At 40.1% G+C, this 19652-nt stretch overlaps 1 protein-coding gene across 1 annotated transcript in view; it reads right to left on the minus strand.

The window, feature by feature from the left end:
- Nucleotides 1-1871: 1871 nt before the first annotated feature.
- ntrk3a (neurotrophic tyrosine kinase, receptor, type 3a) overlaps nt 1872-19652 on the minus strand; it is a 530438-nt gene continuing 512657 nt past the window's right edge. The window contains exons 11-13 of the mRNA XM_046038284.1: nt 13432-13675; nt 5705-5863; nt 1872-3515 (exon numbers count right to left, since the gene is read on the minus strand). Coding sequence (XP_045894240.1) covers nt 3330-3515; nt 5705-5863; nt 13432-13675 — 589 coding nt within the window. The 3' untranslated portion in view covers nt 1872-3329. The remainder of the gene's footprint in view (nt 3516-5704; nt 5864-13431; nt 13676-19652) is intronic.

Below are 19652 nucleotides of genomic sequence, written 5' to 3' on the forward strand. Positions count from 1 at the left end.
AGGCTGGAAAAGTTCACACACTGGGCGAGGTTTCACACAAACACCTCTGCTGCAAGACAACTTTGGCCCTATTTTATCCTGGCTTTGTGGTTGTAATTTATACATGAACATATCATTTAGTAAAAATCCAAGGCCACACACAGATGTTAGCAGAATTTATGAAAACATTGTGGTCACATTTCCATTACAACTTTAATGCCAGGAAAAAATTTGGAGTTTCATTATTTTAGCGCAAAGGTGCTTGAAACTACTTCTTAGACAACAATATCAGATACATGACAATCACACTTCAGTACACTGAATAGTATGACAGTGGCTTACATGTAGATATCGCACAGCTATCAAGACCACGCTAACCCTTTCTTAGTTTTTTCATAGTGAGGGACAGAAAAACTGTGGCCCTGTCACATCAACACAATTATGGCTATCATTTAGGACAAACTGAGCAAAGGTTTGTCATTTTGCTGTTGACTCATTTACAGTTTCGTATAGGTTTTGTGTATCAAACTAATGGACAGAGTGCTGCCTTTTGACCCTACAGAATAAAAACACATACTGTTTTGTTGATTGTTTCAAGATGTCAGCTGAAAAATCTGAGCCATGGGCACACTGACACAATGTTCTGTCTTTGACAGAATATCAAACCTGTAAAGCATAAAGTCTGGCTTACAACCCTGTGCCCTGATTTGTCATTCCTGGTGAGATTGGACCAATGGCATTGTCTGTAAATTTTCAAGATTTCAATGATTCACAGTCACCTGCACGAGAATGAACAATATAAGAATAGACGGCTTAATGAAATGTGAGAGCGAGAGGGAATCCCTAATGGCCAAAAAAAGATATATGTTGAGTATTTTATGGAGGAGTTTGGAACAGTTTGACATTTTAGGAAATTTTGCTAGCTTGTAAAATCTGTGCTCAGTTGAAAATCCAGGGATTGATAAACTACTTACACCATTAGTGGACATACATAGATGCAACTGAGATCAGTGTTTTTATCTGGCTATGAGTAGCAAATGGCAAACAATAGTAAATCCCAAACTGCTGAAGTGTTCCTTTATGATTAAAGAATGTTTCTGATCCTAGAACAGTACATGCAGGTTAATAAAACACTGGCCCAATAACTTTACATCTTTCCTCTACTGTCCTGTCTCATACATTACCATCAAATGATCAACTAAAAGTACAATGAATATAAATTATTTAAATGTAGATTATCTTGTTAAAATGCTGAAAAGACATTAGATGACTAAATAATAACAGTAACTAGAAAGAAAGTTTATCAAAATATCTATTGGCTTTCACTGAACCATATACATAAACACATCAAGAAGCTAAAAATAATCAAACTCGAAAAAAGGAAATAAGTTAACATATCTTAAGACATATAGATTTACAGTATATACATTCTTTTTAAAAGTAACACGATTTTGTTCATTGACTGGTAGCTCCATCGTTATCCTTTCAGTTCCAACTTTCTGTTGCCATAAAGTGGTTGCTCGATTATGTCCAGGATCTGATGTCAGAGCGGATCCAGGTCTATCACACTAGCAAAAGAGTCTTCTAAATGTTTGGAGGCTACCTCTCAGCCTATTGTTTGTCTTGTAACAGTGATCTGTTTTTCCTACCCAGTGGCAGAATATTCCAATGGCTTTGGAGCTTGGTAAAGGTCCACTATTTCATTTAAAATAAAAATAAATAAGAAATATATAGAATATGTAATTTTTTCAAACAAGGAAAATGTAACTTCACCCTGGGTAGTTAGACGTTCTTGTCAGGCTGCAAAGGGTACAAAAAAGCTTTTTTTGCTTTTTCTCCCACGGGATAATTTTTTTCTTTATCATTTTCATCATTTTATTCCTTTTTTTTGTTTTGTTTTTTTTGCCATACATAGAGTGCTGAAAGTAGGGTTGTTTATAAGAAAAATGAGGAAAGTTTACAGCTAGCGTACATTTTTTAAGCAGGTAAACAAAATGTAAAAGTGCTCTTATTTTGAAAGACTATTTTTTTGACTTCCCAGTGTTTAGAAAGAAGTAGGAGGCACTTAGGTCCATCTCAGTGGTGACAGACAGTCACCAGGCCACACTTCCAGGCTCAGGTTTGGAAGGTCTGGTTAGGTTCTTGCAGATGTGAACAGCTCAGTGGGCTAACATGAGACCAGGAATAGAAGGTGTAGCTATGAAGCTTTTGCAGATGAAAACGTTAAGCGTGCTGACTTTGGACTAGCACTTAGAAACACAGTGGCTGCTGCACATGACATGTTTGATTTATGCAAGCTGTCTTTTCTTGTTGACCCACTTCCTCTATGTTTCAATGAACAGTGTCGAAAAATGAAACCTGTCCTAGAGATGTTCACGGGAACAGTGCATTCCCTTAACATTTAACCAGAACTGCCTGGCTATTTTTAGATTATATAGATTGCTGTCTTGGTTGGAGCCACAAGAATACTGCTACTTTCAGCTGTAGTCTTGCCAACAGAGGTTCCACAATGAAATGATGCAGCAGTACGCATCCTCTCTGGTTTTATTAAGAACCACCAATCAAAGATAATGATCTTGACTTTGGAATGAAAACCTCCATCAGAAGCAGACAACTGTCAAGTAGGTCATTAATATAATTAGAATTTTAACCCAAACAGATTTAATTAAGATGTGTAGTATTCAAAACTGTAGGGAGTCATCATAATGATGAAGATGTTCTTGAACGTTTGCCATAAACACTTATAATGGCAAGCCCAAGACAAGTAAAATATAATCTAGGACAGGCTATTTTAAATATAGTCAAGCCGAGTCAGACTCTACCAAACTAGGTCAAGCTTCATCAAGACTTGGATAGAACCAAGGCTGCACTGATTTAGACAGGGTGAAGTGAGGATGCATAGGCTAGGAAATGATAGTACCTAAATTATTAAGAAACCTAAACCATACCAAACCAGAACAATCAGGTTCATCCAGTTCAGTCCAGTTTGACGCAGTCCATAGTTCAGAGCCAAGTCTTTTTGGTCATGAGTTCATCAAAAAGGAGCAAAACTGGCCATTTAGGTAAGGTCCAAGACATTTATAATGTGATACAGTGTAATGTAATCCAGTTCATTCCAATCCAGTTAAACACGCATCACTCCACTTTAGTTAGTTCATTTCAATGTAATTATGTCAGGCAGTTAGATGCAAGCTACGGTCCATTCCTAATCCACATTCACATGGTTCCATCACAGACTATGCTGTGAGCCCAGGCCAGACATCCTTTCCAAGGCAATCCATTTCCTTCTGATTCAATGAACTAATTTCTACTCCAGTGATGATCCCATTCTTTTCTACTCATATCCATTTCTATCCCAGTATGTCCAGATAGACTGGTGTGGCTTTCATCAGTGTAAACAGCATCTTCTGAATGTCCTTAATGTTGAGACGCTGTTGTGGCTCCCTCTGCCAGCAGCCCAGCATAATATCGTAGACTTCCTTGGGACAGAGCCTGGGGCGCTCCAGTACCCTGCCCTGAGTAATGCACTCTATCACCTGGGAAGACAAAGAGGCACAGATGTTCCAGATGACATAAAAGTGGTACCCTGTATACCTATGACAAACAGCATGGTTGGATTACTCAGTTAAATCATATTAAGTCAAATCACATCAAAGTCAATAAATATCCAGAGTGCAATGAACTTTGAGTTGCTCCACAGAGCACACAGCATTTTGAAATCATAAGCAACATTTGGAAGAACAGCATGTTCAAGCAGCACTTCTATACCTTTTTAAGCCAGTGGCCAAGACATGCGGGAAATTCAGCTTCAAGATCTGTCCATCGCATACGTACATATAGTGTGTGAATTGATGCTTAAAGAAAGAGTGGATATTTTTTCTCATTACTACATCTTGGTCTGAAGGCATACATTTTTATTTGGAAAAACAATCCTAGTTGAAATTATTGGTTCTGTGTTTTGTTCTCAGCCTCTTAATCAGTGTGTATCCTAGCAGGGTATCTACGAATAGTTGCTTTAGAATAAAAGAGTAAGGGTTAGTAATTTCCAATTACTTGCCAATAAACCTCAAAATTTGAGAGCTACAGTTATATTAAGTATCCTGTATTGCCTTTATGCTAACACTATGGATAAGAGTTAGATAAGAGTTACACTTATGGGAGCAAACAGAGTTTGAGGACAGCAGAGGAAAGCTGCTCAGCAATGCTGAGCAATGGGGAATAATAGCAGAAGCCACAAAATCAATGAAAATTAAATGGATCAATGTTGAAAGCCACAAGAGGGCCATTGACTACCTGTCTCAAGGAAACAGGGAGCTGAATCAAAAAGCCTGGGGCCTTTGCAATTAATCATACCAAATCAATTTATAGATATCAAATCAAATAAGTAAAATAGCTATAATTAAAGTCATGGAACCTGATGAGACCAACATGTGAAGCAAGTTCACACGGGGAGGGACACGTAGGAGGAGACAGAGTAGTACGTCAAAGAGGTGGATATAAAGCCAGGGTAAAGGTGATAACCTTAAGGGAAAGTCTCCCGAAGGCAGGAGGGTTTAAGAAAACAACCGCAACATTATCAGTAACACAATCACACACTTGGATGCTGAAGTGGCAGGACCACTGAACAAATATTTCCATGTCTGTGCGGATAATGGCTCTAACACAAAATGAGTTTGGATGGACAGTCTCAACTAAGTGTGCAGAGTTGCTAATCCAATATCCTGCTATCCAGACCCCAAGGAGGACAATGGGAAACAACTGAAGAATCAAAATGTGATCTAACTCTTAGAAACAAGGTCAATTCTGGTCAATTCCCTTGAAACTAATGAAACTAATGGGGTAGCTGAAAGAACAGTAAGAGCAGCGACATAATTAAAATGCAAAATTTCAATTGACACGTTCTGCCACATTAACGCAGTGATATCGAGGCGGTGAGGGGGGGGGGCATGGGCTTGGTGGCAGCAGAATGCTTGAATCCTACTGACAGGATTTAAGGATATTACACACCTTGGTTGTAATGGCAGAGTGGAGCTTGTTGACTCCATGAGAAGTCACGCAACGTTTCAAAATTTATGACTTACAGTAACTTCACTGAGATGTTTGGGTCCTGTCATGTTTGTGGTGAATGAAACTCCCAAGAATTTTCTTTGTTTGCTCCTGACATTAATTTAGCTATTTCTCCACTGTGGAAATGGCGGTAAGAAAAGAGAATTGGTATCTTTGTGTACCTGTGTGTATTCATATTTTGTATGTGACTGAAAAAGAAAAGCATTGACAAACGACCCCTAATCCACTCATGGCAGCTGGTAAATAAAACGTGTGAATGAAATTACTGAATAAACGACGTGACACACAGACCCGACTTCAATAATATCATGAGTCACAAACCATGGCAACAACAAGCACAACAATGTCCATCACTTTTTGGTGTCTTTTTTTTCATTGTTATTTTTTACCACTACCATTACTATTATTTTACATATCTATGTGGAACTTGCATTGTGATATGTGTTCTCTTGAGGTTTCTGCCTGTTTAAAGGGAGTATTTCCTTGCTACTGTGGTCAAGTGCTTGCTCATGGTGGGAATTGTTGGGTCTCTGTAAATAATATTACAAAGAGTACGGTCCAGAAGTTCAATGACTATATAAATCAAATTTAACCGAATGTAGTTCCTGTTGGTTGATGAAAATACAGAATATATATACATATGTCCTTGATAGTGTACCTCATTATTGGCGAGCTGGAACCACGGCTGTTTGCCGTAAGTGAAGATCTCCCACAGAATGACTCCGAAGCTCCACACGTCACTCTCTGTAGTGAACTTCCTGTACATGATGCTCTCTGGGGGCATCCAGCGGATAGGCAGCATGGTGTGACCTCCCACCTGAACACACACACAGGAAAAGAAGTTTTATAGATGAACATGGTCTATGAATATCTTTTACATGATGTATTTTGGGGATGATATAACCACCATTGAAAGTGAACCGCATTTAATAACCACTCAAAGCACTTACCAACACGTCACTGTTTTTGTCAGCGTAGTCCGGTGGGTTTAACAAGTGCGATGACTGTGTGACTGTTTCTAGTTAAACAAAAAGGATCTTACTCTAAAAAGGTCTTTCTCTGTATGAATCCTTTCCACAATGTTGTCAGACACTTATAATAACAATCTGAGCCTGCCAGTGGCGAAAACAAGCACTTTAGTGGGCGTACTTTGACGGGACGCAATTGCCCACAAGGATTACGTTGCAGCCCTGTTTCACAGCTGCAGGCTGCAGCACGCTTGCTCAATACTGGACCAATTTTAAAAAATGTCTCCTCTCCAAATCAAGCGGACCTGGTTTCACTTTAAAAATCAAAGTCTCTCCTGTGCTGTTTTGTGGACAGGAAGCTACGTGCTGAGCTTGCTGCTAACAACAGAGGTCTCCTGCTCTCCAGATCAAACAGACCCAGAGAATAAACCCGGTAGAAACACTGAATAAAGCAATTTCATGCTAAATCTCTCTGGCACTGTTCGGTGGACACAGGACGCTGTGAGCCGAGCTTGCTGCTAACGTTTGCTCAGCTTGTTTCTCTGATAACTTAAGATCCAGACGTCCAAAGAATAAAAATGTGGCTGAACACTAAAGGAGTCAGCTTCTGGCAAACAACTGTACCACTGACCATGCGCAAAGGGGGTACGACGCCACTGACAGGCGACCAAATGAAATGCACAGTTTTTAAAATTACAGATTTCTCTGGATTGAAAATTTTTGGAAACATATGGAATAATATAAGTGCACAATTCAACAAAATACATAATATAGGTCTAGTCATTTTTAGACATTTTAATGTGGAAAAGTTACATATTATTTCTTTAAATAAACCAAGAAATACACGGAAACAATTGCTATATCTCTATATCTTTGGACAACGTTTTTGACAGACGTCATATGAAGAATTGGAGATGATCTGCTGCTTCTGATTATAGCACATGGTGTAAATCTCCCAGACTGTGTTTATCTGATCTGACTCATTCAGGCCATGTACAGAGTCAGGTCAGGGCAGTGACTGCTGCACTTATGAATGACAGTGAATATAGATTTGTTAATGAATGAAGACATGAACAGTGGCTATAGGTTTCCTCCAATAACACCTGTAACACCACTACAGTAATTGCATAAACATTTCTCACCAATATTTTTGCTGCCATACAGCGGTTTCTCCACCAGTAATAAACACAGTTCTGGTAAGTATTGCTACTGTACAAGCTGACATAGTTTGGCATATCAGACTTGTATGGGCTCTAATTTCTGTGCTACTTTGGTCACAGTTCTCCCCTAGTGATAATGGGTGAGTCTTAGTGAACTTCTACTTTCTGCCCCTGGCTTTTCTGGACTGACTGCATGTCAGTTGGCATTTACTTTTACTTAGAAAATGTACTTTAAATAGCGTTTTGAGTTGTCTAAACTTGCTTTAGCTGCATGGAGTGGATATCGTAGGACACATAAATGAAATATGTTGCCACTTAACATTTTAAAGTTTTGTAAAATATAAAATATTTCTGTGTTATGATGATTTTAAAAAGAGCGTCATCTACATAATGCTATATTTCCTAGAAAACATATCAGCCAATGCAATGCAATCACTGTCAAGCGACTGGGTTGCTTTATGACACGGTCTCATTAGCTAACAACCGTCATGGTCAGGCTGTATGATGATCAATAAAATGCCATGTCTGTGCACAAATGAGCTTTCCTAATTACAAGCTAAGTTTGTTTCCTCTGGCTAGTAGCTAAAAACCAATAGTAAATATAAAACTCAATAATGATAATAATGATCCAATAAAAATCTAATACAGCTTACTGAGCAGGCCAGTCACTTGGGTGGATTTTTCCTTTAATCACACTTGACTGATCTTGAGGATATGAGAAGACGTACTGTACAACCCAGAAAGTCCTCTCAATTATAGGACAGCATGTAGATCAGACAGTGAGTGAATCATTTTTCATTTGCTCTCGCCTGCTGTCTGACTTCTGTGAAATCATAAAGCAGCTTGACTAATTTAGTCAAATATGTGCCTCCTAATCAAGACTCACATAATGAATGACCTCCAGTGTGCTGCTGACAGTTCGTCCTCCCTGCCCTCCTCTCCCCCCTTTCCCTTCTCTATCTCTGCTGTCTGATTCCCCGTCACCTCTTCTTCCTCCTTTCTTGGATTCATGGACTTAAGAGCTTGGACTCAGGGTGACAATAACGGATTCCAATAGCGACAGGTTTTAGAACTTGTCTTACAGTGTAAATTACTGCTGACTGATGATCCATACATTCTTCATGTTCCAAACCCTGTATTCTAACTATAATATAGCTCAGTAAACAGTTTCTGTCTCTTTCATTTGATTTCATTTCCTTTTTTGTAGCACACATTTCAACATCTCATAGCAGGAAAGGCACAGATGTAGATATCAACATTGATGAAGGCTGCATCCTATTGAGGTGAGCCAATTCTTGGGCTTTGGTATTGTACATGCTAACTCACAGTCATGGCTTACTGTGACACCTAAGTTGCAAGGTGGCAGAGCTGTCTGGTTCTGGAACAGTTTTTCACCATTCTGTATTCCTGTTTCATACAATCTTCTCAATGTCACTTGTTACACCCCACCCTTGGAACCTCCCATATATGGGAAACAAAGACAAAGGCCTACATGAAAAAAAAAAAAAGCCTTAACAAGGAGGCCTTCATGTAAGGAACAAAGCCTTTAACAAAGAAACAGCGCCAAAATCTCTCTTGTCTGTTAAATCGCACCAAAGTGTGATATTTATAATACTGGACGAGCCCCACTGGAACGCAGTAGCCATGGGGTGGTGATGGAGTAGTGGATTAGGTGCATGCTTTTGGTGTGAGAGACCTGGGTTCAATTCCCCACTATGACATGTCCACCAATTTCTCCCTGAGCAAAACACCGACCTCTGACGTACATAGCAATTGTGAGTCATTTTGGATAAAAGCATCAGCTAAACGTAATCACATCACCAAACCCAACATTGCTGCTTCAATGTTTGACTTTATTAGAACTTTGTTTTTCCCTAGGTGAAAGTCTTCATTCACTGGACTAGAAGAGACTGTTTTTGTGTTTGCTGAAGACATCTTTGCATTCCGAAGAAGATTCTCATACACAACATAACGACCTCATTACTGGAGACGAAAGAGACGGATAACCACTGCGTCCCACTCTCTCCCCACAAAGTCAACTGCGCTGTTTTCCTTTGCTGTCACTGGAGGACAGAAGATTATTCTGAGACAGCCCTCTTTTGTAGATTTCAAAAGCTCTGAATGTTTTACAATAATTCTCAGGCTTCATGTTTGAAGCCCATAGTTACCATTTACCTTGGGCTAAGAGCTGGCCTGGGGCTAATCTAGACTGCCTTCCACAGCGCAGCAGTCAGCTCACAGCTGTGGCACAGCGTTCATGGAATAGGTTACAGATTTTCAACAACAGCTCACCAGATGCTTGGTGAATGTATCAACCATGGTCCCTTTTCCGCTATGCAACTGTTGGAAAACTGTTATAGTAACCTGATTCAAGTCAACTTTCTACTCCCAGCTTGTAAGCGATACACATTTTTAACAGAAAGCCTGCATTACTGGAAGTGTGGTGTTTGAAGTATGTGGGCATTTCCCAGGCAGGAAGAGTCTAGTGAGAGACACTATTATTTAACCTAAAGCCTAGTTCACACCACGCGATTTTAAGCCCAATTTGCCACTCACAGAGGTTAACTGACTCGACTGTCAGGCTGTGGTCAGTGGTAAATCAGCGATCAATCGACGCTCGCCAGTCGTTATGTGTGAGCTACTTGACAACGCATCAAAACGGCTCCCTGGCGCATTTCTGACACATTGCCAGCCCCAGCTAGATATCTATTGCCAAATATCTGGAGGAGTCGGCCGATTCGCATCCGCATCCACCCAATGAGAGCAGGCTGCTACTTTTAAACTGCAAAACACTTTTTACTCCCCTCCAGCTCTCTCTGTAGCTCAGACGATCCCTGCTACCTGCGTGTGCTGATCCATCCTTTCACCCAGATTCTTTGTCTTTATGATTGCTGTCTTTATAATAACAAACAACAGCTGTTTCGTGTGCAGGATCGCTCATTTCCTGTTTCACATGTGTTTTCTTGTCAAATCGTGTAGTGTGTGACCCCCTGTCACTAATCAGTCACGTAGTATGAACGCCACAACGACTTCAAGACTCCCGTCACAAGACGGCAAGTTGTGTAGTGTGAACAGCACGGCCATCGGCCGATGCTGAAAGTCGTGTAGTCTGCACGAGCCTTTAGACATTTCCTAATCTGTGTTCTTGTCTGTACTTGTGAAAAGTCATCAGTCACTGCCAAAATACTGTCCTAATTCAAAGTCCACATCTGGCCAAGTATAGAGCAAATGACATGAGGGGTTTTAGCTCCTGCTATTTTATTGAGGATTCAGCTTCAGAAGCTGAAACGCACACAGCACACATTCAGAAACGAGCCTTGAAACGAGCTGTCAGGACTTCTGGAAGATTGTGATGTCATGACTATCAAATCACCGCCAGACCTACTGTATTGCCACACAGCTAGTTGCAGCCCCTTGGCAGGCTTCCAGAATCTGGCCAATCAGCAGAAAGTGGGCTTCTAGGGAGGGGGTCTTAAAGAGACAGGAGCTAAAAAGGTTTGTTCAGACAGAACAGAGAGTAGAGAACAGAGAAGCTGCGGCAATGGACAAGTAAAACAATGCGTTTGAACAGTAAATGAGGTAAACATTTTCTAGTAGACTCCCAAAATAAAACTATGAACCTGAAAATGAGCACAATATGGGACCTTTTTTTCTGTCTCTTGAAGCCCCACCTACTTTAAACGTACAGTGTTATACTAGATGACTGGAAAACCCCTTTAAATTATTAGATGCTTAACACATTTCAACAGCTGTCTGGTGATTTAGTAAGCAGAGACTTGGAAAGCAATCAAATCAAAAATCAGTTCAATGTTCAAAACTGAATTGCTGGAAGTCTTAAAGTTTGTAGATACACACAGCTTTAGTTAGTCTGAGAACCCTGATGGGGAACAGCCACAAGCATGCAGGACAGAGGTGTGCACTCTGTCTGACCCTGAAGACCTGGATGTCTTGGATAATTTAGAAGTTGGGCTGAACTGCAATCTGCTCAGTCTGAACTGCAGACATAGTTCCCAGAGTTCTGTTTGGCTGCAAGCAAAGGGAGGAAAATCATATCCTCTGTCATTTTGCTTGTCTGAGCGATGCATGTTAATGAGCCAGTCTGTCTCTGCTCTCAGACAAACTACAGCTGGGAGGATGTGTGTACCTGTGCAGTGTCTGGAAGGAACATTTTGGCTCACCTGCCAAGAGGTTAAGTAAATGAAAAAATACCTGAAAAAAAAACAGGGAAATAGGAAACATCTCTCAAGGAGTCAAAGTAAACAATGGATTGGTCAACAAAACGACATGGGCGGCCGCTGTCCTTGGCCAACTGACAGTCAACGTTGTTTTCTTTTTACTGTGACCATGATCTTTCTCTACCCTTAACCAAGTGTTTAATGTAAGCATGGTGATGAATCTCCCTCAACCCTGACAAAGTATTAATTTTTTACCCAAATCAAGATGTTTTCCTAACCTTAAAGCAGTAATAATGAATATTATATAATGATATTAGTGTATCTTATAGTGATGAACCTACACAAAATTAGCAGCTTCCTCTGCAGCTCCCTTTGGCTTTATAGAGCTGTGAGTTTCATTGTTAAGCAAGTGGGGAAAAAAAATATTGCAAGTGTAAGTACTTATTGTAACAAAAACCACAATCTTTCTCTAACCTTAACCAAGTTGTTTTTGTACATAGAGCTAACCAAACCTTCACCATAGCGGCGTAAGATTAGAACAGTGTTTAATTTTTGAAACTATACTTTATGATCCTTATACTACCTCCTGAACTCAGACAAATACTGCCCTGCACATAAATAGCTAATTGAGAACAGTTGCATTTACACTGACCTTAATCAAACAATCCTAAGTTTTACTTTCTCTTAAAACATAACTCTGTTGATATTCTATTTTTTTCTTATTCTAACTCCCATGTGCAGAACAAAGAATGTATCTCCTAACAGGTACTGTGTGTGCATCACAGCCTGACGTATCTTCTTCTTTTGACCCGTGGAGCTCCATTGTTGTCCACAAACTAGAAAACACATCAGTGAGCCTCACTGCTGCACTGGGTGAGATGACCCTTAATCACCATCAACACACACACTGTAGTTTATTTTGATTCAGTCCCACATACACCGTCCTGCTGCCCCAAATACTCACTAGAGCACCACATGTGGATTCATCAACTGATAAAAATAGTCCCCAACCAACGCACTGTTTCCTCCTGTTCATGTAACAATAGTCCAAACTACATTTTTATGAAAAGATTGAGCCTTTTCTTAAAGGTCTGTGTGTGTGTCTTTGGTTGTCTTTCTATGCCAAGTTTACTTTTTGTGCATTTTATCTTTCTGACTCAGAGCTGACATTGCCATTATAAATATACAACAAATTCAATCCAAACAACTCAACATTAAAGTGCATTAAGGTGGGGTGAGTGCACATGAGCAATATAAACAAGGGATAAATAATGTATTATGATGTCTGTAAAACGGAACCACTGAACCAGTTCACTGCTGTTCAGAATTAAAATAAATAAAAAATCAGTCAGTCTTTTCTGTTGCTGTACCAGCGGCCCTGCTGGGACATTGGAGCAGCCAATAAAAAGAAAACAGTCCACAGAAGCTACTTAGCAGGATGGGACTCAATGGTGTCATTGACATTTACTGCCAAATACAAATTATTCCCCACCATGCCAATTACAGTGCTGAGAGAGTCTCCTGAAAATCTCTCTGAGCTGTTACCATCGTCTAACAGACACACCTCTTCTACATTGGCAGGAAACGTATCATTAAAATATTACAAAACCTTAAAAAAAAACAGCCGCAGGCGAAATAATTTAGAGAAACTATACAGTGAATCATAATGTGACAGTCAGTCTCCTCTCCTGCAGCTATCTACACTAGTACAATACAGTAAGTTATTTATCCTCTGTCCACTGCTGACATATTGAACAAATCTTAGGCTATTAGGTGAGTCTACTGGTGATGACATGTAATTTTCGTCACATAAATATAAGTCATGCTGCTTCGTAAACATTATTTTGGTCATGAACATCAAAATCAGAAGAAGTCCAGAACTATAGAAATAAAAGAAACCATCCATGTGTCTCTTTGTTTATCTTGTTACAGACTACTCCAGACTACGGAGGATAAAAGTAAACAAACTGTAGTGGCATTTCACTTGTAAATGCCATAATAAATGTAAAGGATTTGACCTTTCAAGCATCTTTGACCATCTTTGGGTCAAAAGTGTTCAATGTAGGAACAAAATCTTCTTACCCTGTAATAATCTGTGCTGTAAATGTCTCTGGACATGCCAAAGTCTCCTATTTTCACCAGAAGGCCATTCCCCACCAGGCAGTTCCTGGTTGCCAGATCACGGTGCACAAAGTGTTGAGACGCCAAGTAGATCATCCCAGCTGCAATCTGACTAGCTATGTGAAGCATCTGGGACAGACCCAGCTCCCCATTGGTCTGCAGAGGCTGTCCATCCACCAGGATCATGGCGTCTGGCCCATGAGCTCTGAGGAGGAAGTAACAGAGTCAGTTAAAAGCTCAGGAAATATTTCAGATCAAAAAATATACAGTCAGCCCTGACAATGGTCAGCTGATGTAAAAGGTCATACTGCTGATTTTGCATGTTGGAGCCCATTAACTCCAAATTGTGTATATTGTACATGACTGCTGACTATTTTCAAATGCATACAACCAGTTTTATGATTGATTTCCTTCCTTCAGGCAGCCATAGATTTCATGTCATTTCATCAGTATGAAAATCAACTTGTACACCCTTCAAACTTGTTAACCCCCTTGGGTCTACGGCATCTTTTTTCTTACCTCTTTTAGGTTCACCTTCTGGAATAATGCTTGTATAACCTCTGTAATGCACAATCGAGTAATATACATCTGTTTTTGTTTTTTCAGGACAACCTAGGCTAACAGAATTTGTAATGTAGTTTTGTCCCATGAGTGTATAAATACATTTTTTATAAGGACAAAGAAATTTAAACCGATATTGAATCTCACAAAACTTTATTCAAACTACTCTGGCAATAAAAATGACAAAGAGTTTTGAATTTTGAAAATAGTTTTTATCAGATTTCTTTAACTCTGAAATATTGATATTAGTATCAATCTAAAAAATCCTTTACCAGACGCTCTAATCAGTATGGTATGTGTAATTAGTAGAGCTGAAACCAGTCTGGCCCGTCAGTCTGAAAAATAAGTGCCAGTGAAACAGTTTAGAATTTTGAAAATTGTTCTCCCAAGTCTTGGCAATCAAGGAAAAATTTTTGCTTTGATGCTTTGGAGCTAATAAGTAAACCATCACCGTAAACTATTTCAGCTAATTACATACACATAACAATCTATAAACTACTATAAACTGAAGGATACACTAATAGATAAAGATGAGTTTGTCGTTGGGGGAGGAGGATTCCTTTCATATTCCTGAACACGCCACACACTACTTCATTTAATTTTTATTACAGTTCAGTTGTTTTATTATCAAACATATACGTGTCCACATGCAGATGAAGTGAAATTTTTTCAAGCCTTTTTTCAATCTTGGGATTATGGCTTACAGCTCATGGAAATCAAAACTTCAGTATCTCAAAATGTATTAGAATTTTAGAATTTATAACACAGAAATGTCAACCTGAGAAGCGCTCTCTAATCAGCTAATTAACTCAAAACACTTGCAAAGGTCTCCTGGGCCTTTAATCTCTCTGTCTTTTTTAGATGCACATGTATCTTTGTTGTCTGTAATAAAAAAAATCCTAACTCAAAGCTATTTCCACAACTTTTAACTGTTTCCTTTGATCTTCTTCAGTGAATTGAACTTACTCAGGTTTGAAAAAGACGGCATGGTGTCCTGTGAAAGCTCCAAAAACAGCTCCTAAGTGAACCTTTAGGTTAGAATATTTTCCAATGGATCGCATGAAGCAATTATCAAATATTCTGGGTATGTTTTTGCTTATATTTTTTATTTGTTATTGATGCTAATTTCATAAAGGCTTACTAATTAAATGTTTTCATTACATGTGCTGTTATGTTTTCCACTGTAAAATGTCATGGTCAGCGCATATCTTGTATCATATCTTCTAAAAAATAACTAAAACAAGGGGTTCTTATCAAATGCTTGTTTATGGCATGTGTTTATGCTAATAAACCAATACTGACCAACATGTTTTTATCAGATTTCTTTAACTCTGAAATATTGATATTAGTATCAATCTAAAAAATCCTTTACCAGACGCTCTAATCAGTATGGTATGTGTAATTAGTAGAGCTGAAACCAGTCTGGCCCATCAGTCTGAAAAATAAATGCCAGTGAAGAGGAAGCTTGTTGTGTCTTATTGTGTGCGTGCGTGTGTGTGTGTATGAGCACACTAGGTTGGCAGGCAATGGGACATCAACAGTGTGTCCTTGGTGAGAAGACAAGTTGGTGTACTTCTCAATTTAAATCCCCCAGGACAAACTGTCCCACTGGATCTCAACACATTCACAAAATGTCCACTATATGATGATTTATCAAACAATAACTCAGTGTCAGTGACACTTCTGACTGACTCAGAGTTGTTACTGTGTCAATGATGTAGCACAGTGGTGACCATTATGTTCAAATAGTGGTGATAGGATCAAGAGACAGACAGAGGGAAAGAGAAGAAGAAGTGTGAGTTGGGCTGTAATGACCTGTGTAGTTAAATACAAAGTGAACCCAGTAGTCAACCTGTGTGTGTGTGTGTGTGTGTGTGTCTCTGTGTGTGTCTTTTCAGCTTCACTGACTTAAGTCTCTAATGGAGGAAGATATGCCAGTAAAGTGGCAGCTCGGTGTGTGTCTATGTGTGTGTATTTGAGCATGGTAGTTTAGAGGGCAATGGGTACCGGCTAAATTAGCTGTATGTCCTGGAAGAATTGATGCCAGCACGTTAATGGAAACACAATTACTGAGCTGAAATTAGCATCCGAGGCACAGAGAGACTCACTGAAAACTGTCCCATACACGCATGCACGTGCACGCACACAAACACACGTTTAGAGTCATACGTAAGCACTGGCAGACTTCACTTCCTGGCGGCGGACTAAGTACCAATGTTCTATTCTGCGGGGCAAAGCATCCTGGGAGCAAATAACATCTAATCACAGCAGACATAATGCAGCTCATTAGCTTACCAACCGCAATTTACAATTTAGGCATTTAGCTTGTGCTCTCATCCAGAGCAGCTCGCAGTGAGTGAGCAGGTAGGGCTGCAGAGTCTGACTCAGATTGGAACCTTCTTTCATGAGATAAGTGAGGCAAGGACCTCAGGGGGAAAAATGTCTCATGTAACGGCTTCCAAATTCACAGCTCATGTTGTGAATTGGTTGTATGTTCAGTCATGCATTCTTTATATTTGGGAAGGCCTCTTCAAGCATTATTTCAGACCACTGCATTCACTATTGGGACACTTAATTACAGAGAGTAATCCATTATATATTAGATGAGCAATTCAAGTCATGCTTTCAATAACTATTCACTAATGTTTCAATATTACAGCATCTTGTGATACATGCCCAGCTGCTCACTTACCAACCGAAGCTGCTGTGGTTGAAGCTAAACAATTAAACTCTTTATTTACAGGCTTATGCAAGAGTCACTACATGTCACATGCAGTATTTATCTTTTCAGGACTGGACTGACCACTGAGAAATGCCATCCATTTGAAATTGTTGACACAACCCTGTCTCTCAGAATTTACAGTACTTGATGATTTTGACAAATACAATTTGGGGCAATAATGGAATGCGAACTTTGACACCAGAGACTGTGGCTTGCTTCCTGCACCCCAGGAGGCCTAGTTTTAAGCTGATGATACACAGAGCAACTTCTAGAGCAATCGTGCAGGGCAACGTTGCCATCAATGGTAATGAGTAAAGATTACTACCGTAATCCCCTTCCCCCAGCACTCCGCCACCCGCCCCGTCGCTATCCGTTCAAACGTCGGTCTTGCCACTAGCAAGATTGCTCAAAAAATTGCCCCGTGTATCATCAGCTTTAGGCTACAAAAGCCCAAAAAATAGTTAACTTCTTTTTAATATATTTTGTCACTAGTATTGTTTTTCTTATTATTATTTTCATTAATGGTGAAAATATTTTGATGTTGTGCCACCACCAGGACTCCCATCATGCTTTGGGCGTAGTAAACAGTACACCTCGTACTGTTGCTTTTAACTCAGTTAATTAGCTGTGAGCTACACCAGAGCCCTAAAACAATGACTGGATTACTCTGATATGGAAGAAAATGTCTGAATGGAATGATTTTGAGGTAATATCTGAAGTCCTAAGGAGCATCATTTTGTTGTGTTTTTCTATACAGATTCATGAATATTTATCCCCAGCAGACTTCAGAGACGAATTAATGTTTGCAGCAGTGTGTGAAGGATGTCTGTATGAAGCTGGACTTCCTGTAATGGCCACTAGATGGTGTCTCTATCTCTGTGTAAAGAGACTGCAAAAAGTTAAGGAACGTTTGGTATATTTATAATATAACTGTTTAAAATATTCTTTGATGAATTAAATGTAGTTGCTGCTACCAAAACGTTCAGGATTTCGGTTTCAAAGTCAAATCAATCAGAAGCTTTGCTTCTCACGAAACAATGTCTCACATTCGATACAAAACAATGTCTAATGTATTCACTAGTGTAAGACGCCAACTGGCCTGTCCTAACTTCCTGCTAATTATGTTTCTGCAAACACATTCATGGCAACATCATCTAGTTGCTTACGTCTTTGTTTTACTCCAGTGTGCTAGCAAAGCTGTCAGCTCAGTGTGTGTTTGGACCCCAGATCCAACAGTTCAGTGTAAACTGAATGATTCTCCTCAGATATCCTCAGCTGCAGCATAGAACACAGTGGATGGAATGACTCTCTGCTGATTCTTGTTTGTCTCTCTGGCTACAGCTTTGTTCTCTCAGGCAGCCTCATCTATTAATCACAGAGGATCTAGACAGCCTGCACCGCAGTGAGGCAGGACACTAACAGAGACACAACAGTAGGGTCAACCAGCCTGTGGGCCAAATCTTGCCCTCCATCAAAACTATTTCAAATCAGGGCGCAATGAATAGAAATTCTGAGAAATGGTATTAAGAATGGCTCTGAACTTCGACTTCAAGTCAAAAAGAAAGTAGGACTTAGAAGCTTTGGACAAAGAAGCAAAAGTTACTATTTAGGAGAGTGTAAAAATACTTTCAGACAAATGGTTATGAATGGGCCTGTATTTTGAATGTGCGGCAGCAGGGGTCGATTCCTTATTTTAATATTACTCTTTTAACAACCCCAAAGTATTTCATAGCCTGGCCAGTGTAATAATTAATGAGATTTTTAAATTTGCACATAGAAACAATGTTACTAATGTGGGCATTTGATTGTATTTACATTGAATTTATGTTGAATTTACGTATCATGTCATGAATTGGATGCCTCTCGTGTGGATACAGCAGGCAGGAAGTGGCAGAGTCTCAGTAGAGACACAGGGCATCGGTGGGGACAGTGTCATCCGGGCAAGCAGGGCTGGGCACCTTCTCGCAACCCCACTAACACAGGGTCCAAGGTAACTAATCCTGGAGAAGGTGTGTGCTGGTGTTGAGGAGGAACAGAACAGCAGGATAGTGGACACGCGGCAACAAAGAGGATGAACACAGTGGTGGAATGTGCTGGAACTGGTAGGCAGAACACCAGTGCATTAAGTTCATGGTCCAAGCTGTTTCAGATGTCCTGCCAAGCCCAGTAAACTTCCAAGTCTGGAACAACAGAGAAACTCCATCATGCTCTCTATATTCCGAAAGAGGAATGCTGGAGCACATCCTCAGTAGCAGCCTGAAAGGCCTAAGAGAAGTCTGCTATCACTGGTGCTATGACCAGGTGCTACAGCCAGCAGTGGAGTGCATCTTCAAAGCTCTGACAAGCAGGAAGCACCTCCATGACCAGATGAAGCACATTATCATCAACGGGATGGAGAGCAGCCCAGACTGCAGCCAAGGACATCATCAGGCCTGCTCACCGCTGCTTCTGACTGGGAGTTATAAGTCGATCTGGGAAGGCAGCTTAAGTTAAGCACTCAAAGAGCTTTTACACTACATCGCATTTACCATTCACACACTGAGCCTAAGTTCATACACCGATGGAATAGCCACCAGGGGCAATTCAGGGTTTAGTATTTTGTGACATGCAGCCTGGAGGAGCCGGGGATCGAACCGCTGATCTTCCGATTGACAGGCAACCCGCGCTACCTCCTGAGCCAGATGTTGAAAGACCTGACACACCCTATTACCTCAGATAACATCAGTGAGGATGTTTTCCAGCGCATTCACACACATCTGGACTGGTTTGTACTGATTAAAGTTTTTAATTTGACACAACCATGAGAGACACTTGAGCATACAGGGCTGCTGTTCTCTCTCTCGCTCTCCATCTCTATCTTCCCCTAACACCCCCCCCCCCCACACCCCCACCCACACAC

This window comes from Micropterus dolomieu, linkage group LG22 (assembly GCF_021292245.1).
Source record: "Micropterus dolomieu isolate WLL.071019.BEF.003 ecotype Adirondacks linkage group LG22, ASM2129224v1, whole genome shotgun sequence".
Lineage (NCBI taxonomy): Eukaryota > Metazoa > Chordata > Actinopteri > Centrarchiformes > Centrarchidae > Micropterus > Micropterus dolomieu.